Here is a 19,526-nt window from a genome sequence, read left to right on the forward strand (position 1 = left end):
ACCCAGACTTGGGGAGGGAGGGATCATCAAAGGCAGGGAACTGGGGCCATAGCTAGACCTAAGGTTTATCCCTGTACTGATCTGGGATTATAGTTTGGAACAGAAATGCTGGCGCTGGCACAAGGGATTATCTAATGACTTTAAGCAATGCGGTTTCAATAATTAGAAATATGGATTCCTGGCCTTGTTTCACGGTTCAACAGCCTTTCTCACACTGTATAAGCAGAGCTGGCTCAAGGTATTTGACTGCCTAATACCCCACTCAAATTTCTCACTCCCACACACTAAACATTTAGTGAGATAGGAGTTACTTTTTCAGAAGCCATGCTGATCCTTCTTCTGAAAGACTTGTTCTTCTATATTCTCTGTCTTGATGGACAGAGCTCTGTTTACGACGGCTCCTGCCTCCCCAAGGTTGGCTTGCTGGCCCCCTGGTTCAGTGGAAGAGGATACCCCATTCCCAGGGTTGAGGTAAGATTCTTCTGCCAGTTGGTAGGTGGGAAAGCTTGTGTATGTGTGTGTGTGTAGGGATAACTCTTCGTCTTTTATTAATGGCAGCAAAATGTTATAGGTCATCCATGGAAACGGGGGTGGGGAGAGATCTTCAGCCCTGCAGAATTTTGTGCACACACCTTGGATACGTTGTATCATGTGAGGTCCTGGTTCCTCTCTATTTGGCCCTGGTTAGGCCTCATCTAGAGTATTGCGTCCAGTTCTGGGCTCCACAATTCAAGAAGGACGCAGACAAGCTGGAGCATGTTCAGAGGAGGGCAACCAGGATGATCAGGGGTCTGGAAACAAAGCCCTATGAAGAGAGACTGAAAGAACTGGGCATGTTTACCCCAGAGAAGAGAAGATTGAGGGGAGACACGGTGGGGGGATCTACACTATTGCTTTTAAAGCGCTTTAAAGCACTTTGAAAACGTTTTGAAACCTGTATATGCAGTGTGTCCTGGGCCCCATCAGTTGTCAAAATTGTTATAAAGCGCTTTAAAATTCTTTAAAGCAGTAGTGTAGATCCCCCCATGATAGCACTCTTCAAATACTTAAAAGGTTGTCACACAGAGGAGAGCCAGCATCTCTTCTCGATCCTCCCAGAGTGAAGGACAAGGAATAACAGGCTCACGTTAAAGGAAGCCAGATTCCAGCTGGACATCAGGAAAAACTTCCTGACTGTTAGAGCAGTACGACAATGGAATCAGTTACCTAGGGAGGTGGTGGGCTCTCCCACACTAGAGGCCTTCAAGAGGCAGCTGGACAACCATCTGTCAGGGATGCTTTAGGGTGGATTCCTGCCTTGAGCAGGGGGTTGGACTCGATGGCCTTGTAGGCCCCTTCCAACTCTGCTATTCTATGATTATATGAAATACAGAGAGTAATGGAGCAGGCTCTTTTCAACACCTTTCAGAACTTCTTGAAAAAGATATTTATTCATCTCATTGACACTTGTTAAAATGATCACGTGAGAGAGAGACAGACAGAGAGAGAGAGAGAGAGAGAGAGCCTTGGGTTGATGCCAGCTCCTTTGTGGCCACCTCAGGACTTCCCAGCCTGACTCAGATATTATTTACAGGACAAAAAGAGGGAAGTCGCCAGTTTTGTCTTGACGAACTGCTTACCATCAAATGTTGGCAACATAACTATAACTCTTGGAAAGGAAATCAATGAGAGCCCAATGTTTCTCTGGGCAATTCTACATAAATCCAGTCCAAAGTCTTCCTTCTAGTGTAAAAGTGTCTTTGGGATGGATGTGACAGGACACAAGGCCCAAGTCACCCCAGCACCAAGCAGTCAATAGGGATAGGATACAGCTAGCTTGTTGGGAATGAAGAAGACATCCCCAAAGCACACATGAGAATCTATAACACAGAGGAGGGTCCACTCTGTCTCTGTTGCCTCACATGTGTGGGCTTCAATGTCTGCTGACAGCAAGGCTCTTCAGGATGCAGAAAGAAGAAAACAAGAGACAGTGTGAATCTTATCTGGGATGAAGTCAATGTGATGAAATCTCAGGAGCCATGTGCTGGTTCAAGCCAATGGTCTGTGTATGGCAAGATGTCCTGCAGATCTGATGGCTGGAGCTCAGATCTCCCTCTGGAGGCTTTTGGCAATTTCTTGTCCTTCTAGATAATTCCTCACCCACCCATCTCTCCATCTTGTTTCAGATCTGCTACCTGGTCAGATTACTCCATGTATTGGAGGGATCTCTGAGGCTTTGTGTGGTCCTTGATCTTGAGATGAGCCCAACCATCACCACATGGGACATCGCCAACTGTTGGCTCAGTTTGTCACCAGAACCGGTGTCTCTGGACTGTAAGTGATCCAAACAGGGGAGAAGAAAGAATCTGCTGTATCCACACAAATGCAGAGGCAAGGGACATCCCATTCTGTTTCCTGACTCCTAGCTGAGCAGAGAAGAGAAGAGGAGCTGCCCCAGCTGAACTAGAAGCTACAAAAGGAAGCCATCCCCCAGAGAGTGAGTAATCAGAGCGAGCAAACAGGGGGAGCAAACAGGAGTTTGTTGGGGGGAGTGTAGTGGAAGAGGAAACCAAGGCTAGGAGGAGAGAGGCCTGGAGTAAATCCAGGAGGCTGCCTATTCAAAGAGACCATGTGCTTGCCATGTGCTCCGGAGTGCTGAGTCAAGGGGCATGTCCTGAGAACTGCTGCAGGGCCTGAAGGGGTGTGGACTGATTGCTCTCAGCAGCTGAGTGAGCAGGGAGTCTCATTCTGTTTCCTGACTCCAAGCTGAGCAGAAGCAGAGAAGAGGAGCTGCCCCAGCTGGACTAGAAGCTACAAAAGGAAGCCAGCTCCCAGAGAGAGAGAGCAAACAGGGGGAGCAAACAGGAGTTTGTCAGGGGGAGTGTAGTGGAAAAGGAGACCAAGGCTAGAAGGAGAGAGGCCTCGAGTAAATCCAGGAGGCTGCCTGCACATTCCTCATGGGTGGGTGTTTATATGTGTGAATGCAATCCCCAGAAGGCTTGCGGGTGTATTTAACTTGAGTAACTAATCAATCAAAATCAACCAACCAATCCATCTTTATTTACACTCCATAGACCATTAATACAACATGTGAAATACATACATAGTAATCAATGAATGCTTATAGAAAAGGAAGGATACAAAACCTGTAAAAGCGCTAATCAGCAAATTTAAAAGAAATGATCAAACAATCACGAGTGATCTCATGAGAGCAGCCAGTTTCTGAAATTTGGCCACTTGCTCAGTAATTGAGTGATTGGTGCCCTGGAGTAACATAAACGTACTGTGTAACGTGTAATGGCGCCTATTAGGTGTTTCTGGACCTCTTCGTAATAACTGCAGTAGAACACAACATGCAAGATGGACTCCAGCTCATTGTTGTTACAGGGGAAGCATCTGTCATTCATTGGGATCTGGTTAAATCTGCCATCTAATAGTTTGGAGCAGAGAACATTAAGCCTTGCTAAGGAAAATACCTTCTTATATTCGGGGATACTTAACCATCCTAAGCTAGGGTGACCCTATGAAAAGGAGGACAGGGCTCCTGTATCTTTAACAGTTGCATAGAAAAGGGAATTTCAGCAGGTGTCACTTGTATCTATGGAGAACCTGGTGAAATTCCCTCTTTATCACCATAGTTAAAGCTGCAGGAGCTATACTAGAGTGACCAGATTTAAAAGAGGGCAGGGCACCTGCACCTTTAACTGTTGTGATGAAGAGGGAATTTCACCAGGTTCTCCATATATACAAATGACACCTGCTGAAATTCCCTTTTCTATACAGGAGCCCTGTCCTCGTTTTCATAGGGTCACCCTACCTAAGCAGGACCTTCCATCTTTAGACGTGGGGCCTGGTAGACCCAATGACTGAGGAGAACATGGTCCCCATGCAGCTCTTTGAAGCTCCTGACAGCTTGTGTCCAGAAATCTCTATTTGACAGTTAGTTTGGCAGACCCCAGATGTGGCGAGAGTGCGTTAAACCGCTGGTGTGATGGAGCTCTGAGAGTAGCTGGTCCCTCTCCCTTCCCAAGCAGTCTCCACCAGATTTAGAAATCCTCTTGCTATTCAGGATGTGATTCCCAGGCTTTTGCTACTGCCAGAGCTGTCTGTCCATTATGTCGTTGGTCCCTTGCTAGAAGGAGAGAAATGAAACAGAATCATTGGCTTTTACTTAGAGAGAATGGGAAGGAGGGGCCCTCAAGAGGCAGCTGGACAACCGTCTGTCAGGGATGCTTTAGGGTGGATTCCTGCATTGAGCAGGGGGTTGGTCTTGATGGCCTTAGAGGCCCCTTCCAACTCTGCTATTCTATGATTCTATGATACTATGATTCACTCACACGCTGGCTCTTGGAGCGTCATCAGGCAAGCGTTTTATCATATGCTCATTGCTGGCCACTCATGCTTTTTGGCAGGTCCTTTTGATCATACCTCTCCCTCTGAACCGAAGCAGGGTACAACTCAAATACAAAACACCATAATATACATATAATTGATTAAAAACATATAAAACTAATACATTATTAAAAGGCAGCACATTATTAAAAGGCACCTTAAAATTCAACTGGGTAGGCCTGCCAAAAGAGAAACGTCTTTATAGCTTTTTAAAATTCAGAGAGACTGTTAAGTTGGCGAATATCTCCCAGCAGGCTATTCCACAAACTGGGAGTGGCAGAAGAAAAGGTCCTCTGGGAAACTGATGTCAGCCTAGTTTTCACTGATTGAAGTATGTTCTTTCCTGAGGACCTGAGTGTGGAGGGCAGTCCGCAGGTAACCTGGACTCAAACCAAGTAGAGGTTTAAAGGTAATAAGCAACACTTTATACTTTGCCTGGGACTAACGGCAGCCAGTGGTGTGACTTTAAAGCTGGTTGCAGCTCATCTTTTGGATACTGGCCTGAGATTTCAGATACCTCTACCATGACTTACTTACTCCTGTAAAATATGATGCCAGCCACCATTAGTATGGCAGCCATGACCCCGAAGAAGACTCCCACAAAGCGACCCACTGAGGCTGAAATGGAAAAAGAAGAATGAAATTAAGGAGGAGGGAGCCGAGAATCCCTGCTGCCACCCAACAGAATAATAATAATAATAATAATAATAATAATAATAATAATAATAATACATGAGGAGCCTAAGGAGCAGGGCAGACCAGGAGTCACAAGGACTCCTGCAAACCTTGCAGTGCCTCTGCTTCTGGTAAAGCAGATCTATTCATGAACTAACAAGACCATCAAAACTAGGGTGCTTCTAAGTGTCTGGAAAGGGGTGGCTATGAATTCGTGGTTAACTGTATTATGTCCCCGTGGAAGCAAAGGGTTTTGCATGATGATTCACCAACACCATAGGTGTGCACAGAACTTTTCATTAGGCTGTGCACCCAGGGATTTTTTTTTAAAAAAGGCGATCATTGATTAAATACTCAACCATAATGGACATTATTTTTATTCCTTTATTTTTTAAACACTGTAGACACTGATCCTCTACTCTGCTTTCGGCTTGCCCGACAGCAGGAGGGCCATTGCAGATGAGAGGAGGAATGAGGAGACGCTCCTCAAGCTCCGGCATTAGTGGGCTTTTGTGGTGACACTGGTCAGGGATGGGCTTACAAGGCAATATTAGCGTTTGGGGCCCCCACCTCCTGGCCTCTTTGAAGCATGGCTCGCCTTTTCCCTCCTGCTGCCGGGAACAATAGTGGTTCTTCAGCATGGCAGCAAAGCATAGAATCATAGAATAGCAGAGTTGGAAGGGGCCATCGAGTCCAACCTCCTGCTCAATGCAGGAATCCACCCTAAAGCATCCCTGACAGATAGTTGTCCAGCTGCCTCTTGAATGACTCTAGTGTGGGAGAGACCACAACCTCCCTAGGTAACTGATTCCATTGCTGTACTGTTCTAACAGTCAGGAAGTTTTTCCTGATGTCCAGCTGGAATCTGGCTTCCTTTAACTTGAGCCTGTTATTCCATGTCCTGCACTCTGGGAGGATCGAGAAGAGATCCTGGCCCTCCTCTGTGTAACAACCTTTTAAGTATTTGAAGAGTGCTATCATGTCTTCCTTCAATCTTCTCTTCTCCAGGCAAAACAGGCCCAGTTCTTTCAGTCTCTCTTCATAGGGCTTTGTTTCCAGACCCCTGATCATCCTGGTTGCCCTCCTCTGAACACGCTCCAGCTTGTCTGCGTCCTTCTTGAATTGTGGAGCCCAGAATTGGACGCAATACTGCTGCATCTGGATCCCCCTTTGGATCCCTACTCAATGGCCCCCTCAATCCAGTGCTTATTGCTTGAGACATTAGGGTGTGCCTGGGCATACCTGGCACACTCCTTGCACATGCCTATGGCCAATATCAAATCCAAAACAATAAACTAAGCCCCCAAATGGAATCCCCTATGTCCACTTCCCAGTGTAGGCCATTTTTAGGCAGTTATATATTGTTTTAACTTGGTTCATGGTTTAATTTGTTTTTAACTGTGTATATTTATTGTTTTATACTGTATGCTTTTATCTGTATGCCGCCCTGAGATCTTAGTGATAGAGAGCGGGATACAATTTTTTTAAATAAATAAATAAATAAATTTCTATGCCCACAACAACAACCCTGGGAGATGGGTTGGGCTGAGAGTCTGTGACTGGCCCAAAGTCACCCAGTGGGTTTCCATGGCTGAGTGGGGACTAGAACCCGGATCTCCCGACTCCCAGATCAACAGTTTAGCCACTACACCACACTGGCTTTTCTTTAGTTTCTCTTTCCTTCCCTCCTAGCATCTGCCACACACTCACACTCACACAGGAGCCCGTGCTCTCCAACACCCCCCCACCCCGTCTCTCACCAGACTCCTGCCTGGGCAGATCCAGAGGCTCCATCAGGCTGGCATGTTCCACATGGCACTGGTAGCGGTCCTTGTCCTTGGGCTCAATCTTGACACTGATCCAAGTGTGGTAGGTGCTATCTGAGTTGGGGACGACACCGCCAGAAGAGGTCTCCTGCTCCCAAGGCTTCCCGTCCTTCCTCCAGGTGGCGTTGATATCTTTGGGGTAGAAGCCGTGGGCACGGCAGGTGAGGGTCTCCAGGCTGTCGTAGCTCACCTTGTGTGACACCTTCACTGCCGGGGGCTCTGCAGAAAGGCCAAGAACGGTCTTTACATGGACAGGAGGCAACACTGGACAGATGTTCTTCAAGGGAACAATAGATGATGTCTCAGGAACCACAACACAGAGAACAGCTCCAATAGCGCCTTAAAATAGTTTCCACAACAATGTAGGAACAAAGGCAGACTACAAAGCACATGGTCCTGGATGTCTATATACTAATGCCCAGAGTATGGGAAACAAACAGAACAAACTTATTTATATATTTAAAACATTTGTATCCCGCCCTATATCAAAGGAATCTCAGGGCGGCATACAGATGAAATCATACAGCATAAAACAATAAATATACACAGCTAAAAACAAATTAAACCATTAATCAAGCGAAAACCAGTATAGACTTTAAAACAATTTAAACAATGTGAGAGATTGGTGCATTTAACCATTAAAGCAGGGGGTTGGACTCGATGGCCATAAAGGCCCCTTCCAACTCGACTATTCTCTGATTCTATGGGCTCATCAGCAGCATATAACACTCTTAAAATGGTATGAAAACTGTAAATGTAATGTGTCCTGAGCCTGAACAGTTGTCATAACCATTATAAATCATTATAAGCAGTAGTGTAAACCCTGCCCTAGCTGGATATTCCACCAGGAAAGCGGTATATAAAAGGCAGGGGCCACACGACTGCTTTATAGCGGTATTGAAGTGCATTGACAACTGTTGGGTCCCATAAGGCACAGACCATATGCCGCTTTCATACCACTTTCATAGAATCATAGAATCGTAGAATCATAGAATAGCAGAGTTGGAAGGGGCCTACAAGGCCATCGAGTCCAACCCCCTGCTCAATGCAGGGATCCACCCTAAAGCATCCCTGACAGAGGGTTGTCCAGCTGCCTCTTGAAGGCCTCTAGTGTGGGAGAGCCCACAACCTCCCTAGGTAGCTGATTCCATTGTCATACTGCTCTAACAGTCAGGAAGTTTTTCCTGATGTCCAGCTGGAATCTGGCTTCCTTTAACTTGAGCCTGTTATTCCATGTCCTGCACTCTGGGAGGATGGAGAAGAGATCCTGGCCCTCCTCTGTGTGACAACCTTTTAAGTATTTGAGGAGTGCTATCATGTCTCCCCTCAATCTTCTCTTCTCCAGGCTAAACATGCCCACTTCTTTCAGTCTCTCTTCATCGGGCTTTGTTTCCAGACCCTAGTGTTAGATCCTGCTTGGTGTAGATGTGTCATAGGGCCCAACAGTTGCCAGTGCACTTCAGTACCGCTATAAAGCAGTCGTGTGGCTCCTGCCTTTTATATACCGCTTTCATACCGCTTTCATAGTGAATAGCCCACTTTGTGTAGAAGAGTGCTATGGTTCTAAGAGGAAGTTAAAGGCAAGGCAAGGCAGGGTTTTCATTGTTTGAAACGTACGACTTCTCCTCAGCACACTCCTGCTAACTAAATTTGAATTAAAAGGGCAATCAAATTAATCTCATATTTATATTACATTCTCTCTCGCTGCAGATAACGGAATGAGATAGATAGAGATAGATTCTAACGTGCATGTAACCACCATGCGACCTTTGTTAATTCCCCCTCCCATTTTTTCAGTTGGTACAGCTCGAGGATGTGGACAAGGTGCTTGGACAGGTCCACGCGACCACCTCTGTGCTGGATCCTTGCCCCTCTTGGCTAATAAAAGCTAGCAGGGATGGAACAGCCGGCTGGGCCAAGGAGGTGATTAATGCCTCTCTAGGAGAGGGAGTAGTCCCAGACCATCTGAAAGAGGCGGTAGTGAGACCACTCCTGAAGAAAACTTCCTTGGACCCGGAAAATCTTAGTAACTACAGACCGGTAGCAAATGTTCCATTCCTGGGCAAGGTCCTTGAGCAGGTGGTTGTGGGCCAGTTCCAGACACTATTAGATGAGACTGATTATCTGGATCCATTTCAGTCGGGCTTCAGGCCTGGTTTTGGCACGGAAACAGCCTTGGTTGCCCTGTATGATGACCTACGTCGGGAGAAAGACAGGAGAGGGAGTGTGACTCTGTTGATTCTCCTCGACCTCTCAGCGGCTTTCGATACCATTGACCATGGTATCCTTCTGGGACGACTCGCTGAGCTGGGAGTGGGAGGTACTGCTCTGCAGTGGTTCCGCTCTTACTTGGCGGGTCAGTTACAGAAGGTGGTGCTTGGGGAACATTACTTGGCCCCGTGGACTCTCAAGTATGGGGTCCCGCAGGGGTCGGTTTTGTCCCCCATGTTGTTTAACATTTACATGAAGCCGCTGGGGGCGGTCATCCGGAGCTTTGGAGTGCGCTGTCATCAGTATGCTGACGACACGCAGCTCTATTTCTCCTTTTCATCTTCAGCAGGAGAGGCTGTGGATGTGTTGAACCGGTGCCTGGCTGCGACAATGGACTGGATGAGGGCTAATAAACTGAGACTCAATCCAGACAAGACTGAGATGCTGTTAGTAGGTGATTCCGCTGACAGGATGGGTGTGTGTGTTCTACCGGTTCTGGATGGGATTGCACTCCCCCTGAAGGAGCAGGTTCGTAGTTTGGGGGTTCTTTTAGATCCATCATTGTCACTTGAGGCTCAGGTGACCTCAGTGGCAGGGAGTGCCTTCTACAAACTCTGGTTGGTGGCCCAGCTACGCCCCTATCTAGACAGGGATAACCTGGCTTCAGTTGTCCATGCTCTGGTAACCCTCAAGTTAAATTACTGCAACGCGCTCTATGTAGGGCTGCCTTTGAAGACGGTTCGGAAACTGCAGCTCATGCAAAATGCAGCAGCCAGATTGATTTCGGGAACCAGAAGGTTCGACCATATAACACCTGCTCTTGTCCGCTTGCACTGGCTGCCTGTATGTTTCCGAGCCCAATTCAAGGTGCTGGTTTTGACCTATAAAGCCTTACACGGCTTGGGACCACAATACCTGACGGAACGCCTCTCCTGACGTGAATATACCCGGTCACTACGTTCAACATCTAAGGTCCTCCTCCGAGTGCCTACTCCGAGAGAAGCTCGGAGTGTGGCAACGAGGGATAGGGCCTTTTCGGTGGTGGCCCCCAGACTATGGAATGATCTCCTTGACGAGGCTCGCCTGGCATCAACGCTGCTATCTTTCTGGCGCCAGGTTAAGACTTTCCTCTTTGCCCAGGCATATGGCGGCACATCTTAATCGCCCACATGTTTAGTATTTTTAATGGTTTTTAATGCTTTATGTGTGTATGTTCTGTGTTTTAGAGTTTAAATTTTGTATACTTGTTTTTATCTCAATTTTAGAATTTCTGTAAACCGCCCAGAGAGCCCTGGCTATGGGAGCGGTATATAAGTGTAATAAATAAGCATTTCATGCATTTGAATTTACTCTTTAGTCTGGGGTAATGTTGGCCTCTTTGGACTCCATCACACCTACTTTTTCACCCCCCCTGGTTTGCCTCCGCGATTTCCACCTCCGTTTCATTAGCGGGTCAAGCTAACGGTGCCTTTCACGTGAGTTTGTGGTATTGCCATTGTACCTGTGAAATCTCCTTTCGCTTGTTTGTTCTCCCAACTGCACTCCACCCCACCCCTCCCCTTTTCCTTCCCCCTACAGTTCATTGGTTCTTGTCGTTCAACTGAGTCAGTGCAAGCCTGCTCGTGCTTGGCCCATTGTTGTTTTCTTTATACATGTTGTCCTTGGGTAATCTTATTCAATCTCATGGCCTCCAATATCATCTGTATGCCGATGATACACAATTATATCTTTCATCTCCAGATCTTTCTCCTGATGTTCACGATCGTATCTCGGCATGTCTTTCAGATATCTCAGCTTGGTTGCTTCATCGTCGTTTGAAACTTAAGATAGCAAAGACTGAATTGCTTGTTTTTCCTCCTAAACCTTCTCCTCATCTCTCATTCTCTCTTACTGTCAACGATGTTACACTTACTCCAGTCAAGGAAGCTCGTAGTCTTGGCTTTATATTTGACTCCTGTCTCTCCTTATTCCTCATATTGAGGCAGTAGCTAAATCCTGTCATTTTTTCCTGTATAATATTGCCAGGATTTGATTATTTTTGTCTGTCTCTTCTGCCAAGACTCTTGTTCATGCACTAGTTATTTCTCGGTTGGACTACTGCAACCTTCTTCTCACTGGCCTTCCTTCCTCTCACATCAGTTCGTTGGTTTCTGTTCACCACTCTGCTGCTAAGATCATCTTCTTGGCTCGCCACTCCAACCATGTTACTCCACTTCTGAAATCTCTTCATTGGCTTCCAATTCACCTCAGAATCCAATATAAACTTCTCTTGTTAACCTACAAAGCTTTTCACAGTCTAGCTCCTTCCTATCTTTCCTCTCTCATCCCACACTATTGCCCCGCTCGTGCTCTTCGCTCCTCTGATGCCATGTTTCTCACCTGCCCAAGGGTCTCTACTTCCCTTGCTCGGCTTCATCCATTTTCTTCCACTGCCCCTTATGCCTGGAATGCTCTTCCAGAACATTCATGAACTACACATTCAATCGCAGTTTTTAAAGCTCAGCTAAAAACTTTTCTTTTTTCTAAAGCTTTTAAAACTTGATTTTGATTTTACTTTTATACTGTTAGTTTTACTCTCCCCTGTGCCTGTTTGGTGCATTCTCTTCCCCTTCTTATTGTTTTATTATGATTTTATTAGATTGTAAGCCTATGCGGCAGGGTCTTGCTATTTACTATGTACATTGATGGTGCTATATAAATATAATAATAATAATAATAATAATAATAATAATAATAATAATAATAATAATGACATGATGGAGGAGAACTGCCCCACCCTCCTCTTTCATCAGGAAGACCTCCCTTCAAAGCAGACGCCCCCAATAAAGGAAATAGCATGAGGATGGTGATACATGGGTGTGGAAGGGCACTTTAATCCCACATGGAGGAAATAAACTGGATGTTGCCTGCAGAAAATGGATGAAAGAGTCGGGGTGACTGCAGGACAGGCACAACGGCATGGGAGTCCCGTGCTGCAAAACGGCAAACCTGGCATGACAAGAGTGCAATGAAACGCTGGTGTGATGGAGCCCTTAGTTACCCACCAAGGTGTGTAGTACCGTAAGAACAACCTAAAGTATGCTTTAGGGTGGATTCTGGCATTGAGAGGGGGGCTGGACTCAATAGCCTTATATGCGCCTTCCAAGTCTACTATTCTATGATTCTAAGAATATAAGCATATAAGAGGAGCCAGGCCTGATCAGACCAAGGGTCCATCTAGTCCAGCATTCTTTCCACACAGTGGCCAACCAGCTGTTGACCAGGGACCCACAAGCAGGACACAAGAGCAACAACACCCTCTTGCCCATGTTCCCCAGCAACTGACGGGGATTAGTAAACCTTCTGAAGAGAAACAGGACCAAATTAACATTACGCATTCACCGCAGTCATGACCAGATGAAGCCTGCAGACCAGGGTTTGTGCAGGGGTGGGTGGGTGGGGGAAGAGAGTGCTACCCTTTCTTTGAACCAACATTCCACCACCATGCCCTTGCACATTTCTCGTCCTCACCTTTTCTCTGCCGAGCTTCCTTCCCATATTTCCAGAATTGCTGTAGCGTCTGAAGGCAGTCCTCCTGCTGTACAATCCTTCTCTGGGAAAAGCCTGGGTCAGCTTCCCACTTCCTCTTGATCACTTCTGCATCCGCATCAACTGCTATCCAGGTGAGGGCTTTATAGTCAAAGGTGATGAAATCCCTCCCATTGTAGCCAAACCGGTCAAACCCTCTTTTGCTCTTGTCCTCGCCCAGTTCACAGCCAACCCTCTCCTGCCGGATGAGAACCCCTTAAAGAAACACAGAAGGCAGGAATTCAGAACAGATCCAGGGCATTTCTACGCCAGGCAAAATTCCTGCAACTTTACCAGGGCTTCTGCTTCTGGATTCCTTGAGAGATTAGATCGGGCCCTTTCCATGTGTTTTTTATACTTTTTTTGCCACCTTAGCGAGGTCCACTGGTTCCATGATAAAGCCACTAGATAGCACTGTTGTAGAATTGAGGCAAAGCAATACATGACATGAAGGTTCTGAGCTACACCCTGTAGGTTCCGAGCTATGATAAGAGCTTTGTGTTGCTAAGCAATAGGATATATAAACACAGCTGGAATTGGGGAAATTGTGTAGCACTATGGAAGGGGAAATAAAAGTATTTCAGGAATTTTATCAAGAGTTATATAAAGAAAAGGACACAAATAAGATGAGGATGGAGAGTTATATAGATAGGTATATAAAGAGGGGATTGATAAGGGAGGATAGAGAATTAATGGAAAGGGTTATATCTCAAAGGGAAATTGAGGAAGCTATTGAGAAATTGAAAGGGGGTAAATCTCCCGGGTTAGATGGGTTGGGATCTGAGTACTATAAAACATTTTTTAAAAAATTGGTACCAAAATTATTGAAATTATATAATGGAATAATAGAAGGAGAGAAGATACAGCCATCATGGGAACAATCACTAATTATATTAATTCCAAAACCAGATAAGGACTTGACAATTTCCGACTCTTATAGGCCTATTTCCTTAATTAATCAGGATGCAAAAATTTTCTCAGTTATTCTGGCAAGGAGGATGAATACTTTCATAGGGAATTATATTGGAGATGATCAGTGTGGCTTTGTAGCAGGTAGACAAATGCATAATTTAGCTGGAAGAGTTATAAATATGATGCAGGAGGTAAAAAAGTCAAAGATAAAAGCGGGAATAATAATGTTGGATATATTTAAGGCGTTCGATTGTGTGAGCTAGCAAGCACTAAAGATGATAATAATAAGATTGGGATTTGGAGACAGATTTAAAGGTATAATAGAACAATTATACTCTCAAAACACAGCTTCAGTTGTAATAAATGATGGGCTTACAGATAAGATACAACTGGCCAGAGGAACTAGGCAAGGATGCCCACTCTCGCCAGTCCTATTTGTATTGGTTATGAAATTGTTGGCAAATGCGATAAGAGATGATGGGATTATAGAAGGAGTAGGTGTAAAGAAGGAAGTAAAATTAAATATGTTTGCAGACGATACATTGTTAACTGTTAAGGATCCACTTGAGATAATGGAAAGAATTAAACAACGTTTGAAAGAGTTTGAAGAAATTATGGGATTAAGAATAAATTGGTTAAAATCAGAAATGATGATATTTAATTATATTAAAAAGGAAGTGAAAGATTGGGAAGGAAAGGAAAAGAAAATGAGAGTTAAAGAACAGATTAAATATTTGGGAATTAAAATTACAAAAAATTTAGAGAATTTAGAAAAGGAGAATTTAAATAAACTGAAAAAAGAAGTTATAGATAAAGTAGAAAAATATAAAAGGTTAAATTTATCGTGGTTTGGGAGAATGGCATTAGTAAAAATGAAAATATTATCAAAGCTTAACTTTATATTTAGAATGTTACCAATAAGAATATCAGAAAAAGAGATAAAAAGTTGGCAGAATATTATAAATAATTATTGTAACGGGGATAGGAAAGCGAGAATAAATAAAAATAGGTGGTACTTAGCACAAAAAAAGGAGGATTGGGACTCCCAAATATAAAGTTATATTATGTAGCCAATAGGTTAAGATATATAGTAGAAGGTATAATAGGAGTAGGAGAATTAGGTTGGTTGGAGGACAGAACAAGAATGGATAAAGATTGGAGTTTGGAAAATATATATTTTTAGAGAATGTAATAAAAAGTGGGGGGAAGAAATAGGAAACCCTCTTCTAAAAAACCACTGGGAAATTTGGCGATTATATAAAAAGGAGTTACTTTTGAGTATATCTCCATTGACACCAGTGATAATGTTAAGGAATTTCCCAGGGAATTTAAAAGAGAGATTGAGTAAAATTTTAATAGAGAAAAAAATAATGAGGTTAAAAAAATGGTTGAGAGAGATGAACACTCGTGGAAAATTAGAAGAGATGTTAAAGGGGAAGAATTTAACTTGGTTAAATTATTGGCAATTGGAACAATGGACAAAGAAATGGTTAAGAGATAATGGAGAGTGCAGTGAAATGACAAAATTTGAAGAGTTGATTGTAAAGAAAGAAATTAAGATAGGAGAAAATAAAAGGATAAAAGGTTTAACAAGCGAAATATATAGAATATTGGTTGAGAAGAGGGTGACAGAAAATATGGGGAAGATGGTTTGGGAAACCGATTTGAGGGTTCAGATAGGGCAGCAGAGTTGGGAGGGAATATGGAGACAAAGAGTGTTGAGAAATATGTCAGTGAGAATAAAAGAAAATTATTATAAAATTGAATGGAGGTGGTATCTAACCCCGGTGAGATTAAATAGAATAAATAAGCTGAATTCAGCAAATTGTTGGAGAGGATGTGGAAAAAAAGGAACATATTTACATATGTGGTGGGAATGCGAATTTGTACAAAAACTGTGGAACTGTGGAAAATTCTCCACACCAGGCATGATTTTGTACAACTATGTGTAAACCACTCGAAGATTTTATTATACTAAGCGGCACATACATGTCATGTTTTTACCTCAATTTTAGAATTTCTGTAAACCGCCCAGAGAGCTTCGGCTGTGGGGAGGCATATAAATGTAATAAATAAATAAAAATATAAATAAATAAATCTCCTCCCATCATTAGGGTTACAGATTAAGTTTGCGGTGCAGATGAGAACAAACATGTACATCCATAGTACTGATAGACATGAAGAAGTTTACATTCAGAGGCATTGCAAACTTTTAACACGGAATGCCAAATGTGTAAGGGAAATGAACCAAAGTGACTCCATCTTGTATGATCATGTCTGTATTAATTATGTCTGTGTAATCAATTATATTGTCTGCTGTTTGAACTGCATGTCTATATCAAATATGCTGGCCATTGCTTGAACTTTATGCCTATGTAATCATCTGAAGAACAACAAACAATGGAAGTAGCAGCAGGAAGACATAAAACAGGTACATCTCGCTAACTACTAGTCCATAGCATCCTGGAAGGAAGCCAGTTGCAAAGTGAGAGATAATAGGGATAAATGTGAAGTTCATAGAATCATAGAATCATAGAATAGCAGAGTTGGAAGGGGCCCACAAGGCCATCGAGTCCAACCCCCTGCTCAATGCAGGAATCCACCCTAAAGCATCCCTGACAGATGGTTGTCCAGCTGCCTCTTGAATGCCTCTAGTGTGGGAGAGCCCACAACCTCCCTAGGTAGCTGATTCCATTGTCGCACTGCTCTAACAGTCAGGAAGTTTTTCCTGATGTCCAGCCTTAATCTGGCTTCCTTTAACTTGAGCCCGTTATTCCGTGTCCTGCACTCTGGGAGGATCGAGAAGAAATCCTGGCCCTCCTCTGTGTGACAACCTTTTAAGTATTTGAAGACTGCTATCATGTCTCCCCTCAATCTTCTCTTCTCCAGGCTAAACATGCCCAGTTCTTTCAGTCTCTCTTCATAGGGCTTTGTTTCTAGACCTCTGATCATCCTGGTTGCCCTCTGTATAGAAGTTATACATCTAGGAAATAGAAACCAAATGCACAGATACAAGATGGGGGATACTTGGCTCAGCAATACTACAAACGAGAAGGATCTTGGAATTGTTGTAGATCACAAGCTGAATAGGAGCCAACAGTGCGATATGGCTGCAAGAAAGGCAAATGCTATTTTGGGCTGCATTAATAGAAGTATAGCTTCCAAATCACGTGAGGTCCTGGTTCCTCTCTATTCGGCCCTGGTTAGGCCTCATCTAGAGTATTGCGTCCAGTTCTGGGCTCCACACTTCAAGAAGGACACAGACAAGCTGGAACGTGTTCAGAGGAGGGCAACCAGGATGATCAGGGGTCTGGAAACAAAGCCCTATGAAGAGAGACTGAAAGAACTGGGCATGTTTAGCCTGGAGAAGAGAAGATTGAGGGGAGACATGATACTTAAATACTGAAAAGGTTGTCACACAGAGGAGGGCCAGGATCTCTTCTCGATCCTCCCAGAGTGCAGGACACGGAATAATGAGCTCAAGTTAAAGGAAGCCAGATTCCAGCTGGACATCAGGAAAAACTTCCTGACTATTAGAGCAGTACGACAATGTAACCAGTTACCTAGGGAGGTTGTGGGCTCTCCCACACTAGAAGCCTTCAAGAGGCAGCTGGACAACCATCTGTCAGGGATGCTTTAGGGTGGATTCCTGCATAGAGCAGGGGGTTGGACTTGATGGCCTTGAAGGCCCCTTCCAACTCTGCTATTCTATGATTCTATGTTTACGCAACAAATGCATGAAGATGTAGGATGTCTTCAGGTCACAACAATGTGTAAAACGTTAGATACATCATGATGCAATCCACGGTCTTTGATGACAAATATGATCCGGAAACAATTTTTGTTCAGTGCTGCTAGATCTATGAATTTATCTCATGTTACGCTCACTGTTGTATGCACAAAACTGGAACAATGAAACAACACCATCAATGAATGAATGGATGATGAAGATGTTGGAGTTGGCGGAGATGGCAAAGCTCACATCGATAATGAGAGAAAAGTCCACATCCAGGTCTGAATGAAACCTCTAATAGAATTTTTGCAAGAAACAGAGAGAAATGATGTATTTGTCTGTGGAAATATAGCTAAGATAGAAGAAAGAAATGAATTCAATTGTGGTGTTAAATGCAATGGAGGAACAAGAGAAGATAGTTCGCATTTCTGATATGAAGAAAGCCGAAAGTACACCTTAACCTTAGATGATGCTTTTGTTGTATTTTTGTTTGTACTCTGTGTAACGGGTTGTGGTATGGATGTTTGTGTTGCCAGAAAAAATAAAAATTAATAATGAGGGGGAAATGCAAATGTGTTATGGCCCAGAGAAACAAATGAGTGTGTATAATATTCAACCATGATGCAGCATCAAGTAAGAGTGTAAGACCATGCCTGGTCTTGCTTACTTCACCCATCACCATGCCGCCACTTGCAAGAAGGCAGAGAGAACACACTCCCCTCCAAGATGTTCATTGGTTAAATTTAGGAAAGGGGGAGGGTGTGGATTGAAAACGGAACAACTCCCCCCTACTCACACACTTACACCATGGCTGCCTCTCCCCATCTCCTGGGACGAACCTCGACGGATCCATGCCGTCCTGTTCTTTACTCACCCTCACTGTGGTTGTGGTGTTTTGCCGGGACGAGCAGGTGACGCCTGAAATGCAGCTCCACGCTGGATGCCCTCTCAGTGTAGATGTCCCAAAGGGAGGGGTCGTCCTCCTCTGCTTTCTTTATCCAGGGGCCTCGAGGAAGGGCCCGCCTCGTGCTGCTGTCGTAATAACCCCAGAGTTGGTCATCCAGGTACGCTGAAAGGAGAAATGTCGCCAGCCCCTGGCCAGAGTTCCACATGCCCAGGGAAAAGTGAAGACAGTGCGATGAGAAGCCTGCAAGGAAAGAGGGAGGAGGAAATAAGAGGACTGCAGCCAAGCCCCACCCCTGCCAAGCCACCCCTGGGAACCATCTCTGCTTCCCATGATCCTTCTTCCTCCATGAAGGCAAGGAGAGACTCAGTTGACCCAACAGTTGATAGAAATACATAGAGAAGATCCAATTAATCTCTCCAACGAGGGCCTGGGTAGCCCAATCCCCCACCTCCATCCCAAAAAACTACTAGCAACTTTGTTTGCTTGTTAATGATGGGAATGAATATATATTAATTTGTTAACATTCTACCAGAAGCTTTGCATTGTCTATAATTAATGTAAATGTGTCTATGAGGTTGAAGACTGAGGTATCATATTCCGTCACAACTAGGGTGACCCTATGAAAAGGAGGAACAAAGAGAAAGCTGTGGTTTAGAAACAACAGTATAATAAGAGTGATAACACTCAAACCACAAAAACATCAAAACAACTTTCATAGATGATTAATTCAAAAACTTTACAACTGTACAAAGAACAGGCACATCAACAATATTTCTAGGATGTTCAAACCAACATTCACAACAAAGCCTGCAATATAAACTCCTAATATACATATACTGAACATTCGCATAAAGCGTGTATATATATATATATATATATATATATATATATATATATATATATATAGTATTCCGGTACAAATAGCCGTTTCGAAGATTCTTCCTCAGTATGACGCTGAAAGATAATTCAAAAACACCATACTCAGCATTTATAATCAATCACACACATCGTTATGCAATGCAAATAAAACAGAAAATTTTTTGGCCTCACCAACTGGTTTACAAAAGGAGCCACGGCTACACAATTAGAAAGGGGCCCACCAATTGGGCTAGTTCCTCGGGTCTGTTGAATTACCTGCTCACTCTGTCAGCTAGGGCCCAGGGCTGTCGACCATGTCCTTCCCTTAGCAATGCACCACCTGACTATACTCTTGACTGTATACAAAGCTTGCACCCAAGTTCCCCACTTTGCACATGCATAGATGCATGCAGGACCAGGCACCAACATTTTTGTCAATTAATTGGATTGCAAGCCTGCCTTTCTT

The 19,526-nt window shown here is 44.0% G+C and overlaps 1 protein-coding gene across 1 annotated transcript; it reads right to left on the bottom strand.

The window, feature by feature from the left end:
* Positions 1-4,900: 4,900 nt before the first annotated feature.
* Positions 4,901-18,407, bottom strand: LOC134395774 (major histocompatibility complex class I-related gene protein-like). The gene is made up of 4 exons (XM_063121936.1): positions 18,170-18,407; positions 12,594-12,866; positions 6,807-7,091; positions 4,901-4,989 (listed from the first exon to the last, which is right to left on the bottom strand). The coding sequence occupies exons 1-4, from the start codon at positions 18,405-18,407 to the stop codon at positions 4,901-4,903; spliced, it is 885 nt and encodes a 294-aa protein (XP_062978006.1).
* Between the last annotated feature and the right edge of the window lie 1,119 nt (positions 18,408-19,526).

The sequence above is a fragment of the Elgaria multicarinata genome, chromosome 3, assembly GCF_023053635.1.
Source record: "Elgaria multicarinata webbii isolate HBS135686 ecotype San Diego chromosome 3, rElgMul1.1.pri, whole genome shotgun sequence".
NCBI lineage: Eukaryota > Metazoa > Chordata > Lepidosauria > Squamata > Anguidae > Elgaria > Elgaria multicarinata.

Bases quoted from the DNA above. Each gene is read 5' to 3' on its own strand.
- LOC134395774 (XM_063121936.1), bottom strand. From the start codon at position 18,407: ATGTGGAACTCTGGCCAGGGGCTGGCGACATTTCTCCTTTCAGCGTAC. The intron at 7,092-12,593 runs GTGAGGACGAGA...GCCTTTCTGCAG, and splicing joins GGAAGCTCGGCAGAGAAAAG to AGCCCCCGGCAGTGAAGGTG. The intron at 4,990-6,806 runs GTGAGAGACGGG...TTTCCATTTCAG, and splicing joins TCTGCCCAGGCAGGAGTCTG to CCTCAGTGGGTCGCTTTGTG.